The following is a 9,850-nucleotide window of genomic DNA, read 5'->3' as shown; positions in this document are numbered from 1 at the left end:
GTTTCTGCCTGATAGTTTACACTAAACCAGTTAAATTATTCTTAGCATGTCAAGGCAAGAAGCTCACCTGTACCTCACAGGGTAGAGGAAGCCAGGTGACAGTCATGTAGCTATGCAGCAGATGGAGCTTGGCCTCTAGAGATAAGGTTACACTGAAACCAAACAAGAGGAAGGTCAGCGTGCTAATATTCACTCATTAATAGCACTTTAAATACCTTTAAAAAAATGAAATGCAAAACAATGAGCATGTTTCATGAAAATACAAAATAACATTTGCTAAGTTGGGAAAAGTCACAAGAAACATGTGCTGAGGTATTTCATATAGTGACACATGTGAAAGCTGTGGGAATAAAAGGAACTACAGATGCAGCCCTGAGCTATTTGAGAGCTTCTCAAGCCCCTTTCACACTGCACGTCGGACCCGCAATATTCCCGTAACATTGCCTGGTCGCCTTCTGTGTGAAAGCAACCACGTCCCGGAATTGATTACCGAATCGAACCCGGGTCGGGGACATAGTAACATTGCGGTAATCGATCCGGAACGAGCGCTGTGTGAACAAAAGCCAGATCTAATTCCGTATCAAAGTGATGACGCGCGTTATCGCGCGACTCTTTTACCGGCTGTTTTGAAGGAAGATCAACATTCGCGACGAAAACATATGTGCAAACTGTAATGAAGCAGAGATCAGTTAGTTCCTCACTTTCCGCGCTGACGCCGAGATCGTTTGCTTGCTTCAGTTAAAGTATAACGTTCCAAGCGTTGTCGACTCGTACATTACACGTCACGCGCTGATGTCACGTGTCGTTACGGGATCTTCACGAGTTGTGTGTGAAAGCACGCACATATACCGGGTCATCACTGGCAGTGTGAAAGTGCCAAATCTAGCGACCAGGGAACAATTACAGGAACACTTTACCCCTGTATTTGCCGGAATGGCAGTGTGAAAGGGGCTTCAGTGTTCCATTCATAGAAAGCATTTAGTGATAATCTGCATTAGAGAATGAGAGTTGCTAATTTTGAGTGGTGGCCAACAGTGCACAGTCCCAGCAGGCTCCACAGGGCTTATGTCGTCATTAAGGTCAGACATTACTAAACTCTGCTGTAAATAAGCCAGAGCGGAGTTATTTTGCACCACATCGCCAAAATAACCGGAATATTTTAAAAACATTTTTCAGAACAAATTTGGTATATGCACAACACAAAGCAATTACAAGAATGTTCCAGGTTTAAAACAAGCGAAAATATATGGATGGCATTTGTGACATGCTGTTGATTACCACAAGAAATAATTCTGACTCATCCCTCAGATTGTATAAACACATGTGGAGAAATTACTCATATAATTGTAACAAGAGTATGAGCCATGCATTTTAGCTTCAAAACTCTCCAGAATGTCTCGCTTCAGACATAACATGCAAGGTTATTACTGTAAACAATTTATGCTTCTTATTCTTTTTTCAATCCGAGTCTGAATTATTGTCTGTGGTAACTGACAGAATCTCAAAAATGCTGTCAATTGAGCTTATTTATATGAATGAGCCTGGGCCTTTTTTATTCATTAAACTACCGTATTTTTCGGACTATACGTCGCACTGGACTATAAGTCGCATTTATTTAGAACCAAGAACTAAGAGAAAACATTACCATCTACAGCTGCGAGAGGGCGCTCTATGTAGGCTACAGGAACAATGAGCAGCATCTTTGGCAGCATAGAGCACCCTCTCGCGGCTGGAGACGGTAATGTTTTCTATTGGTTCATTTCTCTTGGTTCATGTCAAATTAATTTTGATCAATAAGTCGCAGGACCAGCCAAACTATTAAAAAAAGTGTGAATTATAGTCCGGAAAATACGGTAGGTGGCACACTTGTACAGTGGATTGCACAGCTGAAACTGACAGTGGAGCAGAGAAAGTGATGAGCGCCTCAAAAAACTAGGAAATGTTGATGTTTATATAAAGATAAAATAAAATAAATCACATTGCTAAATTGAATTCAGATTGCAAATGCATACTGAAAATAGTTTCAAACCTAGAATACTCCTTAAACAGATGAAATCAAATGAAATCCTACCTTGCCAGCATCACATTATCGTTGTCATCTTTGCCCCATTCCCAGTCTTCTCCAGGATCCACAGCAAAGTGCAAAGGCAGCATCTTATGATCTGAGTCTGTCAGAGGGATCACCACTGTGGAGGTTTTTAACCAAACAAAAGGTAACAAATGGTTAGTATCATTCTGAATTTCACTACTTCCCTACTTATTTATATCAAACTTATTTACAAACACAATACAGTATTCAAATGAACTCCATGACTACAAGTCTCAAAGGACTCTGAAGAAATAAGATGGATTAAAGTGGATAAAGACTTTCTGGAAACAATAACTTATTGCAGATTTTGTTCCGTCTTGCTTTGAAAAACTGGTTTATCAGGCAAGAACAGTACACTGCATGAACCCTAAAAAAGCAAACCGATTTGCTACATATAAACCACTCCTCACCTTGTTCTTTGGAACTGTCTTTCTGCTCCATTGAGACCAGAGCAGAGAAATGGGCCTGGTCATATGCCAGGACGAGAGGGGAGCGGTGGCACTTATTGGCTGGTACTTCTAGGGGCAGGTAAATCCCTCCAAATGGGATAGGTGCAAAAGCTAAACAACAGACAAAAATGATAAGCTTTGCTTATGGAACATGACAGGACAAATGGAAAATGCATTATTTACAGGGGACATAGTCAACACTTGTGTGCCACTGCATTTTTCTGTTACAATCACAGTCATGCTAATGTGTTCTTGGTTACAATATAACTATTAAGATTTCGATTGAGCCATTTTTACAACTTGACTTCGATATACAAGGAAGGCCTTCTTTCAATTTTTGGAAGGCCTCCAAAATTGAACATTCGGTCTTTATTTACCTTCTCCCCCAGAGTCCCGCAGCATGGTGTCAGCCACAACCACTATCGGCCTGCGGAGCACGTGAGCAAGAACGAACACATGAAACTCCTCCAGGCTCTCGTACACCGGCTCCTCCTGTGACTCGGCACTGCGGGACACAGAACACACTAACAGCATGAGTAAAACACTCCAGAAACCTCTGTTTACAGCTTTCAAAGCAGAAAATAAAATCAGATGTAATAAACACACCCGTTGCTGCCATTAGTGCTGTAGTGTATCCTGGGTTCACTGGATGCCAGTTTCAATAACTCATTCCACTCTTTCTGCCACTCTTCCTCTGTGTAAACCAGTCCCGACTACACACAAATTCAAACACACAAATATAAGGCTGAAATAAAGACCAACTTGTGCAGATTTTCAAGTTTTCCCCTAATATATATATAAAAGAAGCTGCATTTATTCGATCAACAATTCAGTAAAAAAACGAATATTGTGAAATATTACAATCTGTAATAGATGTAATTTATTCCTGTGATCAAAGCTCAATTGTCAGCATCATTACTACAGTCTTCAGTGTCACATGATCCTTCATAAATCATTCTTATATGCTGATCAGTAGCTCAAGAAACATTCCTTATTAATATCAATGGAGAAATCAATTGTGCTGCTTATTTTTGTGGAAACTGATTATTTTTCAGAATTCTTTGATGAAAAGAAAGTTCAAAACGAAATAGTTTATTTAAAATAGAAATCATTTATACCACTATAAATGCCTTAGCTGTCTTTTTTTGTTTAGTTTGTAAATAAAGTATTAATTTCTTTAAGAAAATGTAAAAAAAGTACACACAATACTCCTTACAATGGTAATTTATACTAAATGGATCAGCATTATCTGTTGCCATCTGTTTGTAAAACACATAATTATAAAGTGCTCTAACCTCTTTGTTCTGCATGGTTTGTTGCCATCTCCACCTTCGCTTTAAAGCCTCCCTTTCCTGCCCATGATCAATCAGTGCATAGAGAGACTTCCGCAGCATTAGGTCTCGATCATGAAAGCCCCACATACCTGCATAATAATGTTTTAAACATAATTTTTGAATTAATATCTTAAGATTACACCTGGCAGTGGTTTCTAGGCAAGTATGCAGTCTTTTTAACATTGCTTTGGACATAAGTTATATTTTTACACTATAAATCTAATACAGACAAAAAGCACTTATATAGAACTCTATGAAACTTACTCAATAACACATTAATTCACAGGAAGAATACATTTTTAGCTTTAAATATTCAAGCTATGTGTAAGACCAACAAACTTTTACAAACATTTAAAGTGGAATGAATATCTATAAAAACTCTGTGCTGATAGCTTACATACTAAAAGTCAGTTTGAACACTTACCCAGTGACGCAGCGTGTAACAGACAGTTCCCATCACCACTAGTAGCCAGAGGTAATAAACTTTGACAGCCGGTCCCCAAATGAGTCCACCAGTTCAACCGTCCTGTTGAAGAAGAAGAAGAAAAAAAAAAAAAACATTTATTTCTCAAATCTCAAAAATATTTATCCACATTCATAATTAATTAAATAGTTAAATCTACAAAAGAAGACTATTTTACTATTAAAATTGTGTGCTGTGTATCTTTAAGCTTATTAGACTATCACGCTAATGACAAAACTTCTGTGTGCGTCACATGAGAAGCACAATATGGTGCCTTATGTACTGCATTTCAAATCAGTCACTTATAATGTTACATTTTAGTCAGGATGCTTATGTAGACAGTAGAGATTAAAGCAGCTAACAGAAACAAGTTAGAAATATCTGACTATAAAACTCACAATATCAAAATATTTGGTTCAGCTGTCGGAGGAGAGATTCTTGAAATGAAATAACTAACCAGCTTGCTCCAAGGCCACCATCATGGACTGCTCAATGAGGTCTCTCTCGATGAAGCCGCGGAAGTCGTCCCTGTAGACGGTGAGGTCAGGCAACTGGAAGGTGCAGAGCGGAGTGTCCAGAAGTGGCTCGTTGCTGCCGCCTGTACTGGACACGTGTGAGCGAGCCAGAGAGACGATGGTGGAGCTGGCGTGAGAGATTCCCCTCGACAGTCGCTTCTCTGTGGCTGCTGCCATGATACATGTTCAGATTACTGCGTATACTAGAGAATATAAAACTAGACACTGGTAAGCTATTATCTGGTGGACCTATTCTTATCAGTCCTCTACTACCTTCAATTCGCAAAACAATGTGAGTCAGGTGAGAGAGGGCAAGGCTTTGAAATGACATAAGCAACTAACTGTCATGATCAGGGTAAATCATTTACAAAAATGACAAACCACATTTGAGAATTAAAGTCAGGCCATGCAGACAGACCTTCTAGTGCTTTCGTACCTTGAACAACCTCATCTTGGCGATGCAAGAGAGGCCGCCCCATCCGGGCCATCTCTTTTTCAAAGGAAGGATACTCTCTCTCTTCAGCAAAGGTGCATGAGAGGTTCCCAGCGTGCACTTGTCTCAGCTGTTCAAAGTCACTCAGCGCAGCCGAGAGGTTCCAGTTCTTTCCTGCGAAGAAAGCCACTTTCATGAAGCATGCAAAGAAAATAAGAGTTCATAGTTCCACTGCACCTCAGCTAAGGAGTTTAAATATTAACTCGATATCGCAGCAAGTTCAATGACACATTCCGCTGCGTTTGCTTGTGCAAATACTGGTCAGTACAGACTGTCAAGCATGCATACTGCAGAATTATACATGTTTTAACTCATTCTCTTATCACCAGTGTTGCTAGGCAACATGTGATGGGTTTGTTAAGGCTTTACGGCACACATTTATACAGATGCGTTTTTGCTCTTCTGCAGACATTTAATCATAAAGACCTTAGTCAGGGAAGACACCATATTGAACGCTACATGGCTCATGTAGTTTTGTAGAGTATGTATAATCAAGAAAAGTAACATACGTACAATATCATAATGAAAATTGCATAAATATTATTTATGTCTGTATAGGGTGATGAGGAAGAGGATGGTTTTGACTCACCCTCCAGCAGGTCCCTGGCCAGTCCGGGTTCAGCTCCAGTAGAACGGACAAAGTCGGACAGGACTGCGTCCATATCCAAAGTCATGTGATCATGAATTTACAATGCAGAAGGGGGCATCAGGAGAGAGAAAAGACAGGAGAGCAATTCTCCTTCACAGCAGAAGAACTGTTTTGGCCACACCTAAAGAGCAAAAGAAGAAAACAGACTGTGAGGCCATGTTTAAGCTTTGACTCTGTGCATCATATTGGTGCACATCACCAGAGATCTGTTGACTCCAGCAGTTACATGTCTTTCCTGTGACCTCTGCTGTGGAGCCTAGCAGTACGCTTCAGTTTCCATTACAGAGAATATACAATTCATTAGAAAGATGGCTACTATGATAGCACTGTATCAGGCACATTTTAAAGTCCCAAATTATGTTATTACAACATATGGAGGGGAAAAACACCCACCCAAACACAAAACAGGGCTCATAAAAAAGGATTATTTTTCTGCTGACCTCCAAAGTCATAATAAAACAATTGTAATTTTGTCACATACACATAAAAGTTTGGGGTGAGCAAATTTTTTTTATTTTTTTATAAATGAACATTTGTTCAGCAAGGAAGCATTAAATTGATCAAAAGTGGTATTAAAGACATAATGTAACAAGTTGTCAATGCTTTTTGAGCTAACCTAACCAATCAGCATAGCATTAAAATTTGTTTTAGTTCTTAACTCTTGAAGTCCTCGTGAGAATTTCTTACTTGTGGATTTGAAAGTCATAATTACAAACGTGCATTCAAATGATTTTAGTTCAAACTAGTCATTTAGTCTAAATAAATGGTTGAGTTAGCAGTTTTGTTTATGTCTCTCTTTTTTATTTTATGTAAGACAGGAAACTTTTTTTGTTCAAATGCAACACAAAGAAGAGCAAGTTGTGTGTGTAATTGAAGCTTTCTCTGTGTCAGCACAAGAATGATGCATAGATAATGATGGAAAATTTAGTTTTGTCACGCAAGTCTGCTAGCTCAAAAACTGGCTAAATGAGTACTATTTCCTAGTAAGCTTTATAGTGATTCCTCATCAACAGCACAACACACAAAACACACACAGACTACAGTAAATATTCACAGAAAGTACCATTCATGTGCAAGTATCTCATACACTGTAAAAAATGTAATGAGCTAATTACTTAAAAAAATTAAGGTAACAATATTACACACAATACTTCGGAGTAGTTTTTCAGGCTTGTTTTTTTTAAAATGGAATCTACCTGAATAAATCATGTGAAATTTCCTAAATTAATTAATCTATGACACAATGAATTTAATATAATTAGGAAATGTGTTCATTTATTTTAAGTTGATTCTCAAAAGTCTGTGATTTTGAGGTCTGTGAGGTCTGTTTGTATTTTGTTATTTTATATATTTAAAAGACTGTATACAGCCAAACAGCTCAAATAGGAAAATACTTGAGAAATGCTGGAAAGCACTGCACTAGCAAAGCTACTGCTCATTAAACAAGGCTTAATGCCTTCGCGAAGTGGTATCCATAACCATAAGCTCTACTCTTCTGCACAGTGGTAACGATTGCACTGTGCAATGGAAACTTCAATGTACCGGTAACAGAAACTCTTACAAATGTCAAACATAACTGAACATTAAACATTAGATGCTTCCCTTCATTCAAAAACATAAAGTATCATTTAATTTCAAAATGTACTCTCCATATCCAGCCATATGCAAAGCATGCTGGGAACGAACAATCACCTCTAGAATAAAACTAATTCTAATAAGAGCTAATTCTCTTAAAATAAATAGGCAGCCTTCTTTCCTTAACTATTTTAGTTTAATCAGTTCCCCAATTCAAGCACCAAAACTGCTTTAAAAAAAAATGAAGAAAACACATCTCTTGGTTTTATTATACAACACTGAATCACAATTTATTTAATTAAATCCAAACATTATTTTAAATTATCACATTAATATTTTTTTATGAAAATTACAAGACCCATGATTAATTTTTTACAGTGTAGAATACATTCACTCCAACATGACTTGAAGGCTGCATAAAATCAAATGCACATAAAAGCTCTGATCCTTTATGCCTTAAACTGCACTGCCCGAAGTATCCTGACAGAAAGTGGCGGTCAGCTGAGAAGCAAGCACAGGAAAGCACTGGAGGAGCTGAACAATGCCACTGAACTATCAGTTACTGCTTTTATTAAAATTATTATGTACATAATGCAATATGTATATCTCAAAAACCTGCAATAAGTCAATGATTTTAATAATTCAGAAAGTTACATTTATGGTGATTTAAAGAGCAAAGAATAAATTGGATACACAATCCTGCTGCACCACAGAACACTTTTTATTTCCCCACAGAACATGTTTTTTTTTTTATTATATTGCAATATTTTTGTCCCAACTTGTTGGTAATATATATATATATATTGACTTCAAGTCTATGCCTCATTTAGAGAAATGTCATAATTAAAACTACGACATATATATCGATTTGCCTATATTATTGGCCGATATGAGCATGTCGCCGATATATTGGTATTGGTTAATATGCCGCAGATATGCTGATTATATATATATTTTTAACAGAACCTATAATGCAGATAAAATGATTGAAATGGTGTAATTACTTAGTTTGTCCGTTGTTTGCTACTGGCGACCTGGATGAAACGCTTTAAAGCTTAAGTCTATGGAAAACCACTGAAACTTTGAACAGCCATATCTCCATAATGGTGCAGATTTGCACCAAATTCAGGGGATCCCTTCAGCTTGAGGAACCCTCTCGAATGCAATCGAGTGTACGTCTAGAGGCGCTCTTTCGAATGAGACCACCCGTGCATTCGAGAGGGCTCCTCAAGCTGAAGGAATCCTTCGAATTTGGTGGAGATCCGCCAGCGCATTCCCGAGACAGTAAGGAGGTCTCTTGTTCAGGCAGCATTCAAGTACGGTCTTATTCGACTGTAAGTGCCCTGTGAAGTGGACTTCACATGAAATTCCACCATGATTCCAGTTCCAAGGGAACGTAAACGTTACATTCAAAGGGCATTAAAGTGTGCAAGATGTGAATTTATATTGTATTTATTTACAGAGGTCTATTATGTCACACTTCACATTTTTCTAGTAAGTTTAGTCTGTGTGCAAATCTGTGAATGAATGTTCTGATGTGAAATAAACGCTGAAGAAGTCTCCATCCACAAACAGACGTACGTTGTCTGCAGATAGAAGGCATTTCATTGCACTTTAACAAGAAATCTGAACGGTTTAAATATGTGCAGTATTTTAAACGAGCCCTCTCTAACTGAGTTTAATGCCACAGTTATGTTAGAATTAGGGCTGAACGATATATCGTTATTGTATCTATATCTAGATATGAACTTTCAAGATATTAATATCGAAAAAAGCAATGATATAGACGATATAGATTTCCCCTCTCCGCGCTCGCCCTGCATACAACTCTGGCAGTCACAACAAACATAAGTTTTACGAGTGCCCTTGACTGCACCGCTAAAGCCAGCGCGCACACACTAGGGACGTGGGAACTATATTGTGAGAGGGGGGGCGGCGTTTCCATGGTGACATGTCATTGCTTGTCACGTGACACACTGCAGCAGCAACAGCGCTGAATGAATGATGATCTGCTTTTATATCATTTTTCCTTTTTTATTCAGAATATTCACAAATGTGTTAGTTATGGCATGACATATCTGATATTCCGATTGTCAAATACATGCAAGTGGAAGTATATTGTTGTTTAAACACCTTTATAATGATCGCGTTAGTTGTTGTAGTTGTTGCGTTAGGTGTTAGCTGTATGCGCGATGGGTGCCGCCGGTTGTGCTGCAGACGCAGTTCAGAGAATCGGATCTGTTGGATTTACAACCTCTATGTTTACAACACATGAATTCCCGA

At 38.2% G+C, this 9,850-nt stretch overlaps 1 protein-coding gene across 9 annotated transcripts in view; it reads right to left on the bottom strand.

Moving 5' to 3' along the window:
* The window catches only part of otud7b (OTU deubiquitinase 7B), a 28,351-nt gene that overhangs the window by 5,616 nt on the left and 12,885 nt on the right, over positions 1–9,850 (bottom strand). For 3 of the 9 annotated variants that reach the window (XM_052578327.1, XM_052578321.1, XM_052578323.1), the window contains 10 exons: positions 5,933–6,113; positions 5,287–5,457; positions 4,793–5,020; positions 4,297–4,398; positions 3,834–3,961; positions 3,145–3,251; positions 2,916–3,043; positions 2,500–2,649; positions 2,072–2,186; positions 68–152 (listed from right to left, as the gene is read on the bottom strand). In XM_052578327.1, the coding sequence (XP_052434287.1) occupies positions 68–152; positions 2,072–2,186; positions 2,500–2,649; positions 2,916–3,043; positions 3,145–3,251; positions 3,834–3,961; positions 4,297–4,398; positions 4,793–5,020; positions 5,287–5,457; positions 5,933–6,017 (1,299 nt within the window). In that variant the 5' untranslated portion in view covers positions 6,018–6,113. The remainder of the gene's footprint in view (positions 1–67; positions 153–2,071; positions 2,187–2,499; positions 2,650–2,915; positions 3,044–3,144; positions 3,252–3,833; positions 3,962–4,296; positions 4,399–4,792; positions 5,021–5,286; positions 5,458–5,932; positions 6,114–9,850) is intronic. The other 6 variants (XM_052578328.1, XM_052578322.1, XM_052578329.1 and 3 more) reach the window with 3 other exon arrangements.

This window comes from Carassius gibelio, chromosome B16 (assembly GCF_023724105.1).
Source record: "Carassius gibelio isolate Cgi1373 ecotype wild population from Czech Republic chromosome B16, carGib1.2-hapl.c, whole genome shotgun sequence".
Classification (NCBI taxonomy): Eukaryota; Metazoa; Chordata; class Actinopteri; order Cypriniformes; family Cyprinidae; genus Carassius; species Carassius gibelio.
Note: the sequence above shows the minus strand (reverse complement) of the source record. Positions and strands in the feature narration are given on the sequence as shown.